We start from the raw sequence: 20,563 nt of genomic DNA, 5'->3' as shown, positions 1-20,563 counted from the left end.
AGTCATCATGGAACTAATCTCTTTGGTCTCTTCAGGTCAAGAGAGAAGCAACTGGGCAATCAATATGTAAAAAACAATTGGTATGAATTTCCTCTGTTATCTTTCTGAAGGCATGTCAATAACACATATATAATTTGTAGTATTTATTTCCTCATTTATTACAGTTGTTCTCAATTCAGTTCAGCTAAAGCCCAATTTATGTTGGGTGCATTAGAGAAAACAAAACAGATCACAATCAGTGTATCAATTCTCTTTATGGAAAAGGAAATGTGTTATGATACATAAGTTTTGGAATAGAAAAATAATGACCCATCACCACACTTTGCATTCAGTTTCTGTGAGAATGGAGTCTACAAAACACATTTTCCTGCATTCACCTATATGGAGGCTGAGTCTCTCTCAGAGTGTTCTTTTGCCAGGCCCAGCATGAAGAACGGTGCGCTCCTTGTAGGCTGCAGGAGCAACAACTAGTTAAGGGAGGTGAATGGGGAGGGAATGCCGAGCTTTGACTGGCACAGGCAATTCATTGGCAAGCTGCCTAAGAGTAGGAAGTAGATCTGGGTGAAAAATTTTGACCAAAGCTTTTTTTCCAGCAAAAAATGCAGATTGGTGACACCAAAACATTTTGCAAATGTGTCAATTTTGCAGAATTGTTTCAGTAAAAAAACCACCCCAAAACCAAAACAAACAAAACCCCTAAAATACTTCCAAAAAATCAAAATGTTTTTTGGTTCTCATTTTCTAAATGAAACATTTCAATTTTTCAGATTGAAATGAATTTTCATTTTAAAATTTCCTTTAATTTTAGTTAAAAAACATTTTTTAATTCAAAATCAAAAAGAAACATTTTGTTTCAAGTCAAATGAAATATTTTGTTTGATCCACAAAGTGATTTTTGTAAAATATATATATATTAATTCACCAAATTTTTTAACAAATGTTGTTTATGGTTTGATGCAAAGTTATTTTATTTTTACTCAACTTTTTTTTGAATTTTCAGCAAACTGCACAGCTCTACTAGGAAGTGTCAGGGAAGTAAGAGGTTGAGAGGAAGCCCAACCAGAATGGACTCTCTCACACTGCTAGTGGCCATCCACTCAGACTCCATGGCCAACAGTAGGGTGACAATTAGGGGGGAGTGACTATGAAGAGTAAAGTCTCAGAACAGGGAAATAGATGACGCAGCCAGGGGAAGAGAAGTGACTGGGAGAAGTTGCTGTTACTGCCTAGAGACTGTGGCTGGCTGGAGCATGGTGGAGGTGAAGGGAAGGCTGCTGACTGGCAGCTTGGTGCTGAAAGTGACTTTAGTGTGAAGTATTCAGGACTAGGAAATGATGGGGTTTGGCGAGCAAATCGCAGGGTGTACGTAGGTGTTGAGGTGCATATAGCTGTCAGTGTGTATGTGTGTGGGAGATGGGAGAGGAAGGGAAGTTGTAGATGGCAAGGTGTGAAGAGGAGAGGTTGTAGATAACAGGAATGAACAGAGAGGATAGGTGTTGGGTAGGAAAAGAGGTCAAGGACTTCAGCTGGCATAATTAGTGTAGCTCCACTGAGAGAAGCAGTTATAGTTGCTGGGCTGTGATGGGGGAGGTGGTAGGTGGTGGGCTATGAGGACAAATTGTAGCTATCATGATGCAAGGTGTGAGATAAAGCTTGTCATTGCCACCCCACAGTTGTCCCAAACTCAGCTCCTTGCCCCAAACACATTTCTCAGATTTACTGCTATGCTGTCTTGCAAACATAGGTTACTGTGCTGCTGCTTTCTTCTCAGTGTCTCGGGCAGCAGGGGACTGTCTCTGGAGGGCAGAGTCAGAGAAGGGCTGCTGTGGGTGTGCTAAAGGTGAGGTGGCCATGGGGGCAGGAAGGAGGAGCTGAGGTCAGAAGTGAACAGCAGGAACTGCAAGGAGAGAGAGATGTGAGTGGTAAGGGAGGCTCAGAGAGAAGGTATATTAGGGGCGGGAGAGCAGAAGAGGGGCACGATGGGGGAGAAGCATGAGGAACCGGATTCAAGGGGGGGGGGGGAGCCTGGGGAAGAAAGTGAGAGGAACTGCAGGAGAAAGGGGAGACCTAACAGAATGGGAGGAGGAGAATGGGGAAAAGAACTAGGAAGGAAGATGTGATGTGGTGTACAAACCCCACACTAGGCAATAAAGGGTTAAGGTATTGGGCTCAGCCAGCCCTGCCCTGCTGCACCTGTAGAAAATGCACCAGCTGGAGGAGGAGTTAAAAGGCAGGAGAACAGCTCACTTGGTGGTAGATCAGGAAAGAAAGCAGACCTGTAACTCCAGCAGAGGAGAGCTGAAGGAATGGCAGAATTTGTCCCTATACAACTGCCCAAAGGTCCTTTCCTGAGGGAAGGGAAGCCCTGCTACAGAGGGAGCCTGATAGGGAAGCATCCTCCACTCCCTCTCATATGAATTCTGGGTTGTGTTAATTCCCTTTGTTTTGTTTGGACTACCCTGGTAGGGGAAAGCTCTAAGCCTGATCTGGCCCAGGAGAGAGGCCTATACCACAGGAGAAGGCAGTTGCTGTCCTGAGAGAAAGGAAGCTCCATGTTGCACAGCTGCTGGAAGACCCCTTTTGGTGAACGGACACCCTTCACACTGTCTTACCCTTGGGACAATCGCAGGGAGGTGGTAGGAAGTGGCCCAGGGAGGGCAGCCTTAAGTGCCCCTGGCTGTCAGATCACTGATTGCCCTCAAAAGGCTCTGGGTTGGAGCCTGATGGAATGGGAGGGCCTGGTCTCCCCTACCAGCCACTGTCCCTGCCTTACTATGCATTCTACCATGCCAGGGGACCCAATTACAGCACGGCGTTACAGGATCTCCAATCCCAAAGGTGCAAAGCTCATGAGTCAGACCATGAACAGCATGAGATTTTCAAAAAAGGTTCTATGGTGTGTTTTGGTTTTTGATCTTTGAACCTCCCCTGCCCATCCCAGTAATTGCATGGCTCTCTCCCACATTTATAGAGGAAATTGATTCTGGCTCCTGCTTCAGGCACTTGCACTGGTGGCCTGGTGATGTGGATCTTCCAGCTTCTTCCAAAACTCTAATCAATTAATTAATTCTGTATTCCCTGCCCCCCCACACACCTGTCCGTCCCCCAGCCCAGCAATTAATTTGCACCTTTCCAGCCCCCAAGGTTGTAAGTGAAGGAAGAAATTGTAGGCATCGCAGTGTGAGTGGAGAGGCGGTAGGTATTGGGGTGTGGAAAAGGTTATGGGTATCGTGTGCATGTGGAGGGGGCTGTTGCTGTAGGTATAGAGGGAGCAGGATGCTGTGTGGGAAGGGGGTTGCTTGCCGCTGAAGGTTGGAGAAATTCAGCTTTTCACCACAGAGAGAAAGTAGGGAGTGTTATCTTTCTCTTTACTCCTCACAGCACTTGGTTAAAGTGAGCAACTTTTACAAAAATAAATAATCTACTCTTCTGGCCTCCTATGAACATGGGTTGCTGGGCAGTTGCCTCTCCCTCACTACAGCCACAGGAGCAGGCTCTTCTGTTTACCATGCTGGTTACCTCCTCTCCCTGGTCTCAGTGAAAGAGAGATGAGCGAAGGAAACTCCAGGAAGAGACAGCTCTTGACTGGCTGAGTGTGTGCCAAGGAGGAGCCCCCTGGGGGTGCAGGTTGCAGAGGCAGATGGGACAAGGCAGTATGTATTTGTGTGTGTGGGTGTATGTGGACTGCAAGAGGACAGGTAGGTATTTGAGGTCTCTGTGTGCCAAAGAGTAGTGGTTGTGGATACAAGAAGGAAAAGTAGTGGGGAGAAAGGGGTGCAATTCCCTAAAGGAGAAAAAAACTGGGATATTTATTGAGAAAGGGACCTGAAAAGGGCAGAGAGACAGAGATTGAGATCAAGGAGAATAAAGACCCAAGGGAAGTGAATCCAGGAAGAAAGTCAGAGGGAGGGTGCCAAGGCCACTGAGAGTGAAAGACTGTAGAAGAAAGAAGAGATCCAAAAGGGAAGAGAGCAGGAGCATGAGAGTGGTTATGAGGAGAATGGAGCAGTGAGTGATAGAAGAAGAGGGATCCATAGAGGAAGGGCAAGATGTTGGTCCCATCTATGCTATAAAATGTACCCTGCTTGTTACCAGTTACAAAGCAATCCTACCACTGTTAGTAATCCCAAACAGCTCAGGGTTGCAGAGAACATGGGACCACACCATGTTGATTAACTTTGTTGGAGTTTTGCTTTATTGCAGAAGTCATGAAAACTGCTAAAACATGGTTCTGACTTGTCTTCACTTCAGGATTAAATCTATTCCAGTATTCTGGAGGAGAATTTTCTCTAAACATGGATCATTAATACAGAACTCTTTAAGGTCAGTCAATCTTGTGTCAATAAGTGTTTGATTGTCAGTAACAGTTATCAAAATGTACTCCAAAATTAGAAATTTAAACAATCAAAATAACAACTTTTTATTTAACTATCCGAGGTATTAATAACATTAAATCATAGACAATTTTTCTGCATCACCCACATTCACTTCTAGGTATAGCATACTGTGAATCCCAAACATAGGCTCTGTATGATTTTTAAACTGCTTTCTGATATCTTCTGAAATTCAATTAGGTATAATTGTAGGTGTTGGGATGAGAGAAAGAGGAAAGTTATAGAGGGTGTGGGTCAGAGTGAGAGATTGTAGGAGTTCGGGTATGCGTAAAGAAGGGATCATCTTATCCATACTTTTCCCCCAGGATCATTTAGAAGAATTCTGGCATGCTACCCTACTCAAAATCTACTCCCCATCCCAAAGTAGTTTCTACCAAAATGATCAGCAGAGAAACAGTTAAATTCCATGTGAAAAATGTTATCTTTGAGTTTCAGATTCAACATGTCATTGAAATAAATGATGCATTCATAGAAGTCTTGGTGCTTTTGATTCAATCTGTCTATTTACAGACTCTCACTATGGGTGCTCATTCAGAAAATTTATTTGCAACCCTGACGCCTAGAAGTTTAATTTTTTAAATGAAAAATTAAATACTATGCCAGCCCTTGAGTCACCAGAGAAGTGGCTGTACACTGTGCCACTGTATTATTGTCTCAGTGCAAGTCTTGCACTTCTGTGCTTGTGTTGCCTCAGTAACTCTTGTGTAACTCTTGGACTTGCATTTTCTAGTCTCATTGGAACATTAATCAGCTGATCAGAAATTATTTTAGATGGTTTTTGTTTTAAACGAAAGTGTATTCACATGGTGCATAATGCAAAGGCTAGTCATGCGTCTCGAGACTTCATCAGAAGGGCTGAATCTGATGAAAAGGAAAAAACGATGTTTGTGGCTGCTGTTAAAGATAGTGATGGCAGGGGAGAAACAGTGTCTCTTACTGACTCTTATGTCTCAGTGGAAAAGACACTAAAATAATGTTATGACATTTGTGATGTGCAGATCTGCTTCTAAGTCTTGTTCCTTCAGGAGGAACAAAATGTCCTCATGTTCGGTTGATTTTTTTTTTTTTTTTAAGCAGAATTAACAGTCTGTGGGTATAAAGGATTTTTTGCACTGGGTTTCCAACAAGTCATTTACAGTCTCTCTTGTTTTTGAAATCAGACTCATTAAAATTGTCCCATGGCTCTACAGGAGCTAGAGTTTTTTCTCCTCTTCTTTCTCCATAATGAGTATCATTAATTTGGGAGGAAAGACTTAGGAGTCAGAAATATGGGAGAGAGGAATTAGAGCAGTAGGGAGTGAGGACAAGGGGAGGGATAGATTAGAAAACAGAGAATTTAGTTTAACATTCCATACAGTGTTACATCTTATATTTTTCACATCCTATAATGAAAGCTCAGTGGATTATTTGATAATGAAGTAAGAACCTTAGAAACTAACTTTAAACATTAAAAACTGCTGTTTGGTTTCTTACAATGCCCATTTTGTAATTGCTTTGGAACGCTATGGAGCAGACTGTGCAGCAATGCTTATTAAAGTACACCTCCGCTGCATCAGCAGCATTAATTGGCCAAACACCAGTCAGTTGTGTCCTGTTGCTTTATCTAAGAACAACCAGGCAGCAGAAACAATGAGAGAGTTTCAGGTCCACAGCCAAGTTATTTTTTATTTCTATTTAATTTTACTGGGGAGGGTGTTCGTATTGGGGAAGACTGAGGCAAACTCAAAGTGAAATTAGATAGTTCCATGTACCTGCAGAATAAAGTCCTCCCAGTGTAGGGTGACCATATTTCCCTATGCTGAATACAGGACACCTGGTAAAATTACTCATATTCAAGCGAGTTCAACAGCAATCAATCAGAACTATGCAGTAGCCCTCTCCCCCACCCACAGGCTATAAAAACTCCAGAGCCCAGCAGGGAAAGGGGGGCCTCAGGCATAGGCGTAGTATGACTTCTATTCTGGGGGCAGAGGCCAGCGAGGCTCAAGCCAGCTCCACATGACAGGTCCGGGGAGGGAGTGCCACCTACACCCCCTGACTCACCTCAGCAGGCCACCCAGTCTGTCAGGGTTGTGGCGGGGGAGGGGGTGCAACCAAAAATTATAACTCAAAGGTCGGGGGGCTCAGCTCAAAAAGTTTGAAAACAGCTCAGGGTGCAGGGAGGGGATAGCTAGGGGCTGTATGCAGGCAGAGAGGTAGTGCAGGGAGAGGGCTGGCTAGGGGCTGTGTGCAAGCAGGGGGTAGCTCAGGGTGCAAGGAGAGGGTAGCTAGGGTCTGTGTGTGGGCAGGGGGATACTCAGCGTGCAGGGAGAGGGTAGTTAGGGGCTGTGTGTGGGTGGGGGGTAGCTCAGGGTGCAGGGAGGGAGTAGCTAGAGGCTGTGTGCCGGAAGGGCTCCCCTGCGGACTCTGCCAGCCATGGAGTTGGGTCCTCCACCCCTGCAGCTCTTATCGGCTGTGAGAGAGAAAGATGCTGGGAGCTGAGAAGCAGCTTCAACCCCCTGCACCAGCAGCAGGAGAGGAGGCACCAGCCAGAAGAGCAGCTGCCCCGCACTGCCGGGCTCCAGCTTCCCGCCTCCAAACTGGCCAGGGGGTGGGGAGAGAAAGGGGGCTGTGGACTTGCCCCCAGGACAGCAGTGCATTTGCATTGCAGTTTGGGGGGGCAACATCCCTGGTGCCCCCCAACTCTTGCCAGGGGGTCTTGGAGGGCTTCTGCCCCATGGGGAGCACTGGGGATCCCGGATTCAGCCCTGCCTCCCCTGGCTTCAGCTGGGGGGAGGGCAGGGGCCCACTGGGGATTGGGGCTTCAGCCCCACGGCTCCTGCCTTCAGCCCCACAGAGGCTGACAGGGCTCGGGCATTCAACCCCGCAGCTTCCAGCTTCAGCCTCGTGGTGGGTGCTGGGGATTGGGGCTTCAGCCCTGCGGTGGGCGCTGGGGCTCAGGCTCTGGGTTTCGGCATCAGTGCACAGTGGCCCCCCTGAAAGAGCTTATGGACCCCCATTGAGAACTCCTGCTTTAGGTTTCACATGGTGAGGAGTGACACACACACACTCACACACAGGACTGCCTCTCCTCCTACATGATATGGCCTCTTCCCGCCTCTCCACCTGGCCTAAGACCATCATGTGCTCTCACTTACGAGCCACTACCTACCCACAAACAAGGCGCTGCTGGGGCTGTGCTGACTGACCCAGCAGGAGGAGCCGAAAATATGGGACAATTTGCCCATTTAAAAAAAAAAAAAAAAAAAAAAAAAAAGGTCAGGACACCTGCAAGAGGGCTTAAATACAGGACTGTCCCATTAAAAATGGGACAAATGGTCACCCTATCCCAGTGCAATGTTTATCTTTTAAACATCATACCTACATGCATAAATAAGATGAGCGAGGTGGAGATCTAGTTTCACATCAGGATGATGTTTATATTATAGCTCTAAATAAAATAAAATAGAATAGGATATCCTGTATCCTTTAACTTAGCTTGGTAGTTAGTGAGCCTGCAAAATTCCCACCTACTGTTGCTGAAATGGCCCCAACAAGACTGGTTAGACCATGGGTCATCCAAGAGGGTAGGGAATTGGACCAGTGATCTGGCCAACAGAAGGTCTTGGAGCACTTTGACAGACTGTGCCAGCACTAGCCAGGAAAGGGAAGCAGCCTCCTCATCCTGTCTGAGTTACCTGAAAGCCTAAGCCTCATTCAAAGATCCAGGCGACATGGGGTGTCATTGTGTGGACAGTGGGACTGGGGGTCTGGAAATAGATAGATGGGAGTGGAGAAAAGCAGCCCTGTGGCTGTTGGAGGAAAGCCAAGAAGCTTAAAAGAAATTGGTATTTAGAAATATAGCTGATTATATATTAAATAGTTGTTGTACTTTCTTCCCTTGTTCTTTATTATTATGGACATCTGTATCACATCATGCAAGACATGTTCATAATCCCGCATGCTCTTGCACAGGGGGGAAAATCCTGGCCTCAATGGGGCTAGGATTTCACCTAGGATTTTAATTTGTATACATATGCACCCATACCTACAGGCTGACTCAGACACAAAGAAAGTACTTGTGTTATTTTCAGTGGATTGCAGGTTGCTACTTAACATGATTCATGTGTCATAATTCATGTCATGCAAAAAGTTAAGACTCGTGTGCTGACTGGCACTGAGTACTTGGTAATAACGGGGTGGAAGAGGCTGACCTAGAGGAAAATGATCAGTCTGAGGTTTTACACATAAAACACTAAATTCAGTTTTAATTGTTGCACTAATAGACATGATAACCATTGTTTCTCCTTACTCTACATCCACAGATTTTTATTTTTAGCTTCAGGCAGCTTGCGATGTATTGTGAAAAACGAGGGAATAAAACCAACAGGTTCCCATTGTAATTCTTTCTCTCTCCTGCTATTGTAGAAAGGATTAAATTACAGTCAGGAGCGCCTTGGAGGTTTTATAATTTTTCCCCTAGAGAGATTTGTGGTTTATTTTTCAAGACAAAGGAACCTGAATGCAATACATGACGACTATCCACACAGTGTCTTTTAAATCCATTTGGTAAATTATTTCCTCTAAATGTTATGTCAGCATTTCATTTTAATAATGGTCAGAGGAAAGGAAAATAATATAACCAGCAACTTACAGTGGGTTAAATTAACTTGCTCTAAGGCTGAGCTGTAGCAAATGCCTTAAAGAGGGAATGGATTGAGCTAATGAAGATTCCAAGATTTGTGCTGGACTTACCAGAAATATTTGTTTGCACACCAGAGGAGAATTTAGCATGGTGTCAGTACACTGACTAATTGTCAGTATTTAAAATTGACGGGTTTTTGATCATCTTAAACTTGTTCTCAAAGTGACAGGGAAAAGTCATCAATGATCTTAATATACTGGAAATTTGAAAAACTCCCCAAAGTGTCAATCAGTGTGAAATGTTACTTTTGATTTTATTGTAAACTAAACTACAAATCAAAGGCAAACAATGAAAGTGTGACAGAGTTGCAACATTTTAGAGATTTGGGGAAAGTCTATTTACTTAATTGATGACTTTAAACTGCAAGAGGTGGCTGTTAGTTTGTAAGATGTTTTATGTAACTTATTTAGTGTAGTAAAATATTGTCTATTATTACCATGTTGTTTTCTTTATAGCAACCTTTTTTTAAAAGTGTAAAAATGATTGTGGTCTTATTGGTTACTTTTCAGTTTAAAAAAAGGCTTAAAACAGTTTTGCATGGTGTATTTATACCATAAAGAAGATACATGCACACAAGAAATGAAGAATCACATCCAAGTTTAAATGGATTTCTCAGTTTTATGTGTTGTATGCTAAGGACTGTAAATAATGAGGTGAGGATGAGGTCCTTTAAGACTTTTACCTGGCATTGTCTTCAGCGTTGTCCTCCTGGGACCATTATTTTGATGCTTAGTCTTCTGTTTCAGTCACTCTGGCTGATGTCAGGATCTCACTATCAGAGCACTTGTGCAGCAGTAAACCTAGAGTAATCTTTCTTCTGTGTGCCAGGCTGTTTGGTTGGTAAGTACAATTTTAAAATTTTTGAAACCCCTTTTTCCCTCAATAACTGATCTGAGTTGGAAATATAACCCTTCAAACTGCAATTTTTCATAGGAAGAATTTCACACGCCTCTCCTATTTGTTAGATGAAGCCCAGAATGAAAAAATGATTGTATAGATCATCCTGTAGAATTCAAACCCAATGAAAAGGTCCATCACATCCTGTTATGGCAGAAATAACCAGGGAAAGGATGTGTGGGGGACAAAATCTCCACTAGGAGCCTCTTGCAGAGTGACTGCCTTGTTGTTCTGTTAGGGGATGGTGAGGGTTGCTTTCCCCACTCTTCCCATAGAATGGGCCATTGTTCTGTCTCTACATCTTATGGATTCTCCAGGATTCTGGCAGAACCTCAGGAGGCAGGGGGTATCCCTGCATATGTTCTCTGCTTCCATGCTGGCTCTGGAATTCCCTCCTGCTCTCAGGAAGCCCAACTCCATTTGGAACTCTGCTGCCAGGGAATCACTAAATGGTGGCTCACCCCCGGAAAACCTCCCCCTTCACATTCACATAAAGCATTTCCAAGTGCAAAGAAAGGCTGTGGAAAAATTTATTCATTCTCATGCTGGATTAAATTTATGTTCAATTTCCTGTAGAGTTTAGAGAGGCATGATGTATGTGTCACATCATCAGCTGCTGATCCCTGTGCCCAAAGAGCTCTCTGCAGGTTTGGGACCAGGAGGAAGATGGTACTATAGAAACAGCTGAGCCCAATCTATCTTTTGTGGGGGATGGGGATGGGTGTAGATCTATGAGGAGGATCTCTTCTGTACTGGTCCAATGAAAGGCGTGATCAGACTTAAATAGTTTAGGCTAAATTCAGCCCCTGTTTACACCAGTGTGACTCTAATGGAGCGGACTAATATTATTAAGAATCTTGTAATTATGTAAAAGTAATTCAAAATGAATATGTACTTTCACTGTGAAGATACCAAGCAGCCTGTAACTATTAAGAACTCTGCTCACCATATCTTCTACCAGCTGAAGTATTTAGACAGCACAGGCTGCGAGACCCACGAATAACAAGTAATAATAAACCCATGAAATAACAAAGAGGAACATTTTCCTTCATAAAAATCTTAAATGAATGTTATGCCTTCCAACTCCAAACATTTCCTGATGCAATGCTCTTTCTGACCAGAAACATCTGCCTCCTTGACAACATCTCCAAGTCTCTTTTTACATTACTTCTCCCATTCTGTCTTCAGTCAGTTAGAGCTGTCTTCCGTCTATGTTTAAGTTAGCAAACATTATATCCTTTACAGAGGTCACATTGTCTGGTAACATTGAGAAATGCATGTTCACAGCAATGAAATACTTATTCCCATCAAGTTGTATGCAAGGTCAGTGTTTTGAGAGGGAGATGGGATAGGAGGAGATGGACTAGAACTGACTGCTTTCCTTGTACACACAGATTTCAAAATGGAAATCCAAAGAGACATTAATGCTGCTTGAACGCCTGGCTAGATTGGAGGGATGTCCTGAGGGAGGGAAAAGAAGGTCCTGGTATAGAAAAGGTTGAGATTAGAACCATTGAGTTAGAGATCTGGTTAAGGAGCAGCTCCTTTTGTTCTTCTCACCTCCCTTTTACCTCACTGCCAGGCAACTTCTCGAGTGCTTTTGCTGTTATGCCTCAACTTCTTCCTCTTGCCCTGCAGGGGGTGATATAAGCAGGGAGGCTGAAGGCGTCCACCTTCTTTGCTGATTATTTCAGCTCCCTTCATCTCTGCAGTCACTTACAGGAGGAAAATAAGGCAGGTAAAGTAGAGAGCAGTGCCCCGCCTCCTCCCCGAAGGGTCCCAAGAGAGATCCCTGAAGGGGAGGGGCTTAAGCAGTGTGGAGACAACCACCCCACAGAGATGGGGTACTTGAGAGACCATTGCAGCAGGATTGGGGGAAACCTGAGACACTGTCCACCACCAGGAGGAAATGACTGGAGAGACTCCAAATAAAGGACTTAAACCCTCCATGGCAAAGCATCAGAGACCCCAAGTGTGGGGCACTCTGGGAGATCCATGAGCAGATGGGGAAGGATCTAAGAGCCTCACATGGAGGAGGCCCTTGGAGATGCCCCTATGGGGAAGTGAGGGGCAGAGAGATCCCCAGCAGACTGGGGAGAGCGCTGAGATGTTCCCCAGCAGGCAGGGTAGAGGAATGAATGGGTGTTTGGTGGGGAATAATGAATGCTGGGTGCAAGCTGTGTGTGTCGCATGAGTGATTCGATTGTATTCAGATTCTTATACTGCACCTATCACCCTGATTTCTAAGCACTTTCCAAAGGTGCATTAAATGGCAAAACCAGCATCTGTCACATGCCATTCTCTCTCCCTTTATCCTTCTGGGGGAGAGCTGTGTGACAGTGAGCAATGGAGGAGTGAGTGCGTTGGTTGTCGGATTATGTGAGTGAGTCCATAGGTGTTTTATTAGCAGAGGGAGTGATGTGTTTTTTATGCTAATCATAAAAGTAGACTCCAAGTATAAGCAAAAATAGTGCAAAATGAAAAAGTGTGGATTTAACAGGCAGAGTTTTCACATCACCTGTCATTTAGAGCCTCTAGTACATTGGTGAATTGTTATGCTGCTATCTGGATTGATAGAAATGCGGCATATATTATTGCAACACATATTTTGGAGGTCCATAAAATATGAGAAACTATAGCACCCAAGCCAGTTAATTTGCTTACATAGTGAAAACTTAAAAAAAAAAAAGAAAAAACAAAAAAAAAAACTTATATTACCTGTGTAGAACAACAGTGACACCTAATGGCAAGTTAAGTTAACTATCTGTACATGAATTCTCCACATCTGTTGCATATCATTGATGGCTCCTATTTGCTTTGTGAAAATGTTGGTATGTGTTTTTATATTCCAGAGAGTAATTTACTGTTTCAATAGCTTAGTGACAATTCCTTAAAATGGTTATTCTTTGATGTCTTAATGTCATGATTTACCCAAAATGTGTTGGAATGTCTGGATATCATAATATTGCACTTGAAAATATGCAGCATGGCTGTACTGTGCTATTCCTGCTCCTGAATAGCAAAAGATGAAACAAGACTTGTGTATTTATTAAAATTATACAGCAAAGACATTGGAATTATGCAGCTGGGATCCTGGAATTATGGAGCACTGCCCTCAAGTTCTCTTCCTCATCGCCTGTTCAGCAGTCGTCCAACCAGTACAATATGCCCTGATGTTGCTTATTTATTTAAGTTGATACTGAATTAAACTATTTTATTATGCCCCCAAATTTCAATGTGCTGCACACTTTGGTATTGCAATGCTTAACTGCATTGTACAAGTTGTCAGAGAAGAAGTCGGAGGTTTTGCAGATGGGGAAGGGACACTTGGGGCTTTTGACACACAGGAATATATGGGAAGCAGTTTTGGTTTTTGGCATCCATGAGGCAATTGAGGCTTTTGATACTGCAAAGGGAAAGTATCTCTTCTTACTTTCCTCCTTTTGGGCACAAGGGACATTACTTTAAATTTGGGAAAGGGGTTTGAATTCCTTGTTCCTCATCTCTTCAGCTAGTTGCCACTCTATACTCTGCCCCAAAATCTGCCACTCCTTCCTGCAACAATGGATGAGCACATTAGCTTGATACTTCTGCTTTAAAGATTAGCAGGAAATAGTTAACAGTATTGGCATTTAAATTGTGGTCACTGGACTTCAGAATCAACACCCCTTTGTGATGAAATGGAATCTTCTTTCAAAGTTATTGTTTCTGGCTGTCTTTACAGACTCAGGCAGAAGGCACTACATCTGTAGCACCTGGTTCACATCTTGAAGGTTTTCTTCACAACCATATTGAGCTACAGACTTTTTATGATCTTAAGTGAAAGGTTCAGCTGTGAAGCTCAATTCACATGTAATTTCAAAAGAATGCAGAATTATGTGATCACTTATGCAGCTGCATAAACATAGGGTCCTGCTTAAACATTTCAGATAGCAAAAATGTAAATGACCATTGACAGTTCAGGAATCATTTTAAAACTGTGTGCCCAGAACAATGGCTTAAGGATCTTTTGAGGAATATTATTCTTGCCCTGCAAAGTAGCCGCCTTAGTTTATTTCAGTAAATAAAAGGTAAAGGAACTAAGGTCAAACTGTTCAAATGTTGGTGCCTAAAATCAAGCACTTACAGCCATATTTAGTTAACTAGATAAAATAACGAAGAGTCCTGTCGCACTTTATAGCCTAACAGACGTTTTGGAGCATAAGCTTTCGTGGGTGAATACCCACTTTATCAGATGCATCATTCGTCTGATGAAGTGGGTATTCACCCACGAAAGCTTATGCTCCAAAACGTCCGTTAGTCTATAAGGTGCCATGGGACTCTTTGTTGCTTTTTACAGATCCAGACTAACACAGCTACCCCTCTGGTAGATAAAATAGAAATAACAAATAATTTATGATAAAATGTAATTAAGAGCTGCTGGGTGCTCAGCACCTCTGAACTTCTGACCATTTATTTATGCGCTTAAACATTGATTTAGGTATCTAACTTTAGGCGCCCAAGTTTGAAAAGTTTGGCCAAAATTTTAGACTAAAACTAATGTACTACAATTACGGTTCCTCACATATACCCTATATGAGATGACTAGCTTGTATGGGTAACAAAACCTTATATAACATTTAAAATTCCTTATTTTAAATAGATTCTATCTTGATGAGCTTCAGGCTATGTCTACACTACGGGGAGCGGGGGGCGGGGATCGATTTCAGATACACAAATTCAGCTACGGGAATAGTGTAGCTGAATTCGACGTATCTGATCCGACTTACCCCACTGTGAGGACGGTGGCAAATCGACCGCCGCAGCTCCCCCGTCGACGGCGCTTACTCCTAGTTGGGCTGGTGGAGTACGCGTGTCGATTCGGGGATCAATTATCGCGTCCCAACGAGACGCAATAAATCGATCCCCGAGAGATCGATTTCTACCTGCCGATCCAGGCGGGTAGTGACGACAAGCCCTGCGAGTAACTTTTCTGTTTCTAAAATCTAATTTTTGACGATAAATTGTCTCATCTGTAGCCCAATTCCAGAACAGGAAGATTGCAGTAATTGCTTTGTATCCAAAAGAATAAGAACAATTGTCTGTTTTGAGATTAAGAGAGGAAAAAGTGGAGTTTATGACATTTATTGTAAATTTGAATTTATTTTTTGCTAATGGACTGTTGAGTAACTCAATTTTGTTGTGTCAGGGTTTTTTCCATTTGTTGTTTCTATAGGAGGTTTATAATGAATTTTCCAGTTTCCATAATGTCCTTTTGAGACATTGAATCCAGATAAGATCATGCCAGTTTCCTCAATAGTGGTCTTATGTGCCTGAATCTTTGATATTTTGGGGGAGGGTCACAAACCAACAGTCTCTGTAATATGGAAAATACAAAACATTTTTAAATTGCTTGCTTAAGCAGAACTTTTCCAAGTTGATGCTTACTAACAGTAACCCACTACAAAGTTGATTGGATCAAATTGCATAGCACCAAGGTAGGCTTTGCATCTGATTTATCTAAAGACCTTGGAGGAAAAGCTTTAAGATAGACTAATTAACACTGTAAATGGTTTGAATTAAGGGTAAGGCTGAGAAGTCTGTGGGTTTTTTTGGGCAGGGGGGGTGTCATCAGAGGCAGACTGTCATTCCAGAATCTTCAGGACTGATCACTTTGGGAGAGCAAGTCACGGCATCAACAAACAGGCCAGTTCAGCCTTTGATCAGTCTCTGACAGCATCCAAAGAAGTTCTGTTAGTGAGAAGTGTTTTGCCAGCAGAACATCATTTGCACTCCTGCTCAATGAAAGTCCAGAAGACTGAGAGAGCTGAAGAGTTTGCGAACATTTTCAATAGCTTATTTTCCCTTTTTCTATTTTTTCGTCTTTTGCTTTTATTAAGTGGGAGAGGTCTTAGCCTTTTTATTTTCTTTATTTTTAGGGTGTGAAAGTGTGGCTGTGTACATGCACATCCAGAAAACCCACATGGGGAAAACACCAAAAAGAAAAGTTCCCCAGGTTTAAACAGCCCTAAAAATTTTCTGATAAAGACACTAGTCATTACAGTGTACTCTGTATTTAAAAGTCTTGAAAGACTTTAGATTGTCACCTGCAATTTCTAGTACATAAGAGTTGTTACATTTTTGCTTATGGAGAGTGTTCTGTTAAAAGTTTGTATTATAATATCAGCGTTGGGGACAGGGAAGGAAAAGGTTAGTTCCACATGAGAATTGAAGGCTAAAAGGAAGCTGGGTAATAGCTCTGAGATTGAGGTTCAGACATTAGGTAATAGTTTATTTTCAATATTAGGCTTTTTAACTAGATTCAAATTACACATTTGATTGACCATGGTAAAATTCTTTAGTTGGGATATATACCCAGCTGCACAGCCACATTCGCAGCCTCCTTAGCATTTATATGAGGATCAGTTATTTTTTATATTAATTTGATGATCTAACTCCAATCCACTATTTAGCCTACCTTGTTTGATTTGTTGATTTGATCTTTATTTGATTCTGATTTGGCAAGGTTTTATTTTTAATTAGTTTATTAATAATAGCTTACCTTTGGTGATATGTTTCTAGGTTTTATATTAGTTTGTTTCACAATTTTAATAACATTTCTAAAATAGAACTGGATACTGACACATTTTTTTCAGTAAGCAATGTGGGTCTAGAACCTTTGAAGGTCTGAGATGGATACCAGCTGGTCAATTTAAAAGTTTGACCAGCTCCCTGTAATAAGTCTGTGGTTCTCACTCCTGTATATATCTCTTTAAAGTGCTCAGTTTTTGATGTTTCCTTTTTTTTAGTGTCTTGAAATGAGTGATCATTTGGAAGAAAACTGTACTGAGAAAAGCAATTCTGCCCATGAGGAACCTGCAGAAGCATATGCCACTCCTGCTAAGGATTGTCAAATAGCACAGAAGCAACTGGTATGACTTCTGAAGTACTGTGTTACTGATCAGTGGGCTGGAGCAAATGTGCAAATACAAGTAAAGGCAAATAGTGAAATGACAGCAATACTTGCACAAGTACTTAACATAGTATTTAGAGCCATTCAGAGTTCTAGCAAGGGAGGACGAAGGGAAGAGGGACAGTCCTCTGAACAGGAAGTAATCTTTTTGTAATTAATTTTACCCTTAGCTCTGGAAGGGATTCCTTGTGTTTGTCATTTCAGCCTCCATTGTTGTCTACTATTTGCTTCCTGTTGGAACGTTTGTAACCTATGAGTAGGGACTGCATTGTAAGAGTAAAACCCAATTTCTACCCACAAAATTTAAATGTCTACATATGGCCAGCTGATGAGGTTGTCCCACTGCTTATCAGAAGGCCAGTGGCTTTAATTTTCAGTACTTGATGTCAGCCTGCTTGCAAATAAGACTTTCAGTTGGCTATTGGACATGTGCCACAACAACGGAGAATCTGCTTAAGCTCCCACTATTACCACCAGTGTGGAGTGACTGGAACCCTTCTCTAGGAGCACGCTATTGTTAAAAAAATAATATAGACTGTGAGCAAAACGATATGGTGGAGTCTGAAATTAAGATGATGGAAACCGATTCACATCAATTTATAAATAAAATACTGATAATCTACTTTTACAGAAATCTTGAGAATCCCAAACAAATAAGACCACCTTGCACCTTGTGACATCATTTACTACATCATGTGTGTAGTGAGTGAAAAGTAAATGTAAAATGCTACTGTTCTGACTAGTAACATTTTATGCTCACTTGCAATTGCATTGTACAGGTGTAAATGACAAACCAAGTTGAAGGACATTGGAGAATAAGGCCCATTCTTTTTAACCCCCCAAAACAGTTTAATCTGATTGTAAATCCAGATTTCCAGCAAAAATACAATAAAAAAACCCTGCTAAAGTACTGTCAATCTCTATGAATTGTTTGCTTTGGCTCCTCCATGCCTTTCTTCATATACTTCAGTCCTGCGAGTTGTTCTTTCCTGCACTAATGATCTTCCATACCTTCTCCTTGCCCCCAGATTCTTCTTGGAGAGTTAGGCCATGGGGAGCTGAGGGAACAGAGGCGGGTAAGAGAACAGAAGGAATGATCCAGCTGAGATTAGGACAGTGACAGTATTTTCTTTTACATTGTAGGCTATTGAATTACTTCCTTAAAGGCACATTGTGTACTTTAGTGGACCTTCATTTTATTGTATAATTTGAAATAATGCTTTCCTTGAATATTCAGAATAATTGAAGATGATACAATATCCTTATTAAAGGTTTTTTTTTTCAGATGTTGAGATATATATTCATATTGTAAGAACTGTCTAATAAATTGTAACTTGAAGAATGCAAAATTAGGTTCACTGGGGAGAATTTGGAGAAGAGCTAATGCAACACAGATGAGGGCCTGGATCAGTCAGAAAGATCTTATGGATAGTTGGTAGGGATTGTGCAACATAGATATAAACAAGGGACCGGGCAGAAAAGCCCCAGGCAGCATTGTGAATGGTCTATGAAAGTTTGAAAGGGTGTATTACCGAGAGGCAGAAATCAAACAATCTTTCAGCAACTCTATTTCTGTTAGAACTTCTGTTTTGAAACTTGTTCTGATTCAAAGGAAAACACACAAGGGCAACAATATCTAACTCCAAAATATTTTAGAAAATGCAATGTCTGCTTTCTTACATGCCATTTATGATGTGCTCCAATCTCTCTGACAGAAAGTGAACAACACAAGTGCTGAGCTCCCTCTTCCCTGTTCTCAAATTCACTCTAGCTAGGCCTTTACAAGAAGGGAGTGTTTCTGCCCACGGTGATAATTTTTCAAAAACCAAGAGAAAACCAACCAATATAATTTTGGTGGTGAAGTACTACAACCTGAGCTCTCTGGGTATGTCTACACTGCTGTTGGGAGACAGCCTCCCAGGTCTGGCAGACAAGACTTGCACTAGTGGGGCTTGATCTAGCACACTAAAAATAGCAGTGTGAACATTGCAGGTTGGGTTGTCAAGCCTAGGGGCTCCATGTCATGCTTACCCACCTCTTTTCTCTGCATTCACACCTGCATACAATTGGAGATCTCTGGCTATGCCCTCCTCTGTTAGCTGACAAAATGGGCCTTGGGCATAATTGGTTAAAAAATTAACAGATGGATAAACTGTTTTTAAATGGGACTATTGCTACAGTAGGTCAGGTTTTTGCCTTACATGCCAATCACTGTGTCCTTTTATATTTTTATTATGAAGATTATTAATTGTTGTAGTAAACTAGCAAACATATATGGCAGTAAATGAAAAAATTCTGGCTAGCTTTGGTGTTTATAATCTTTCCTTTGTTTGTTCATTCATAGCAACAAATAGAGCGGCAACTAAAATGCTTAGCGTTTCAAAACCCAGGACCTCAGGTAGCTGACTTCAACCCTGAAACGAGAGAGCAGAAGAAGAAAGAGCGTATGGCAAAGATGAACCAAGATTTTTTTTATAAACACAAGTAAGATGGTATATTTGATTTATTGTATGTCTTTTGAAATTGAAATGTTTATTCAATATACACAAAATTAAAAAACAAATATTTTCATAGACCTTGTTAAAATGTGAATGTTTAGCAGAGTAAATAAACTTTCTCTGTTTAGTTTAACAGAAGATTGACTTATTTTTGTGGCACACATTACTTAACATTTAATAACTGTCTATTATTATCAGAATCTTATATTGGTATTTTACTATGTTGCAAGAGCGTTCAGAAGAAAGTACTTGCTCCTGTGTAGATTCTTCCTCATTAGCTTACTTGAGTGTGTTTGAAATATTCTCTGTGGGTCACTGTTTTTTCTCTAACAGGACTATGAAGAAGTATGACAAACATGGCAGGCTGCTTTGTAATAACATGGATTTGTGTGACTGCCTGGAGAAGAACTGCCTGGGTTGCTTCTATCCATGCCCTAAATGCAATTCGAACAAATGTGGACCAGCGTGTCGCTGTAATAGAAAATGGGTTTATGACAGAATTGAGACTGAAGCTGGGGAAGTGATTAGCATGTTACCATTTTTTGTCCCTGAATGATGTTTTTCTGCTAGCTTTTGTAACTGAGCAATGTTTTTCTTTTCATTCTTTTTTATTTTTTAACCTTTAATAAAAGTGAATTTTGGTTTTGTGAAAGGGGCTGGATTGACTTGGCTAAAGTACCTGTCGGTGGTGCTCATGCGCCTTTCTTTGCCTCACCAAAGTGCCTTAATCCTCACAATTAGGGACAAGTATATATTTCATTCTCCTTAATCCTTGGCAACTTTGCTGAGACAGCTAACAAGGTCCTCCTAAATCTTTACTTTCTAAAATTACAGGTGTCAGGAATGCTGTGGTCAGGCAACTTCCTTACTTTGGAAAACAGGATCACATTGCTTTGATTCAAGTTTTCCCTCAATAATTTTTTTCACACATGCACATATACAGACGTATGACAAATCCATTCTTCTTTGAGTGATTCCGCTTGTATTCTGCTCCTCCTGGTGTACATGCACTGCATGCAGGCTGGTAGCAATGTCTATTGGGGCTGTACTTGCACCCTGCATGCCCTCTGGTGCCCCATAGCTGAGGGCATAAATAGCAGTGTAGCCACAACTGCCCTCCACTTCCTTCTTACCGTTC

At 41.9% G+C, this 20,563-nt stretch overlaps 1 protein-coding gene across 3 annotated transcripts; it reads left to right on the top strand.

Moving 5' to 3' along the window:
• Positions 1-2,066: 2,066 nt before the first annotated feature.
• ARL14EPL (ADP ribosylation factor like GTPase 14 effector protein like) lies at positions 2,067-20,003 on the top strand. Of its 3 annotated transcripts, XM_054031424.1 has the most exons (7): positions 2,067-4,323; positions 9,588-9,731; positions 9,825-9,918; positions 11,614-11,713; positions 16,764-16,886; positions 19,272-19,411; positions 19,759-20,003. In XM_054031424.1, the coding sequence occupies exons 5-7, from the start codon at positions 16,773-16,775 to the stop codon at positions 19,979-19,981; spliced, it is 477 nt and encodes a 158-aa protein (XP_053887399.1). In that variant the 5' UTR covers positions 2,067-4,323; positions 9,588-9,731; positions 9,825-9,918; positions 11,614-11,713; positions 16,764-16,772; the 3' UTR covers positions 19,982-20,003. The 3 variants fall into 3 exon arrangements, with proteins under 3 accessions (XP_053887399.1, XP_053887397.1, XP_053887398.1); XM_054031422.1 differs by lacking the exon at positions 11,614-11,713; XM_054031423.1 differs by lacking the exon at positions 11,614-11,713 and having other exon boundaries at positions 9,812-9,918.
• Positions 20,004-20,563: the final 560 nt, after the last annotated feature.

The sequence above is a fragment of the Malaclemys terrapin genome, chromosome 6 (assembly GCF_027887155.1).
Source record: "Malaclemys terrapin pileata isolate rMalTer1 chromosome 6, rMalTer1.hap1, whole genome shotgun sequence".
In the NCBI taxonomy this organism is placed as follows: domain Eukaryota; kingdom Metazoa; phylum Chordata; order Testudines; family Emydidae; genus Malaclemys; species Malaclemys terrapin.
Note: the sequence above shows the minus strand (reverse complement) of the source record. Positions and strands in the feature narration are given on the sequence as shown.

Coding starts and splice junctions, on each gene's coding strand:
- ARL14EPL (XM_054031422.1), top strand. CDS start 16,773: ATGAGTGATCATTTGGAAGAAAACTGTACTGAGAAAAGCAATTCTGCC. Junction 16,887..19,271: donor AAATAGCACAGAAGCAACTG/GTATGACTTCTG, acceptor GTTCATTCATAG/CAACAAATAGAGCGGCAACT. Junction 19,412..19,758: donor GATTTTTTTTATAAACACAA/GTAAGATGGTAT, acceptor TTTCTCTAACAG/GACTATGAAGAAGTATGACA.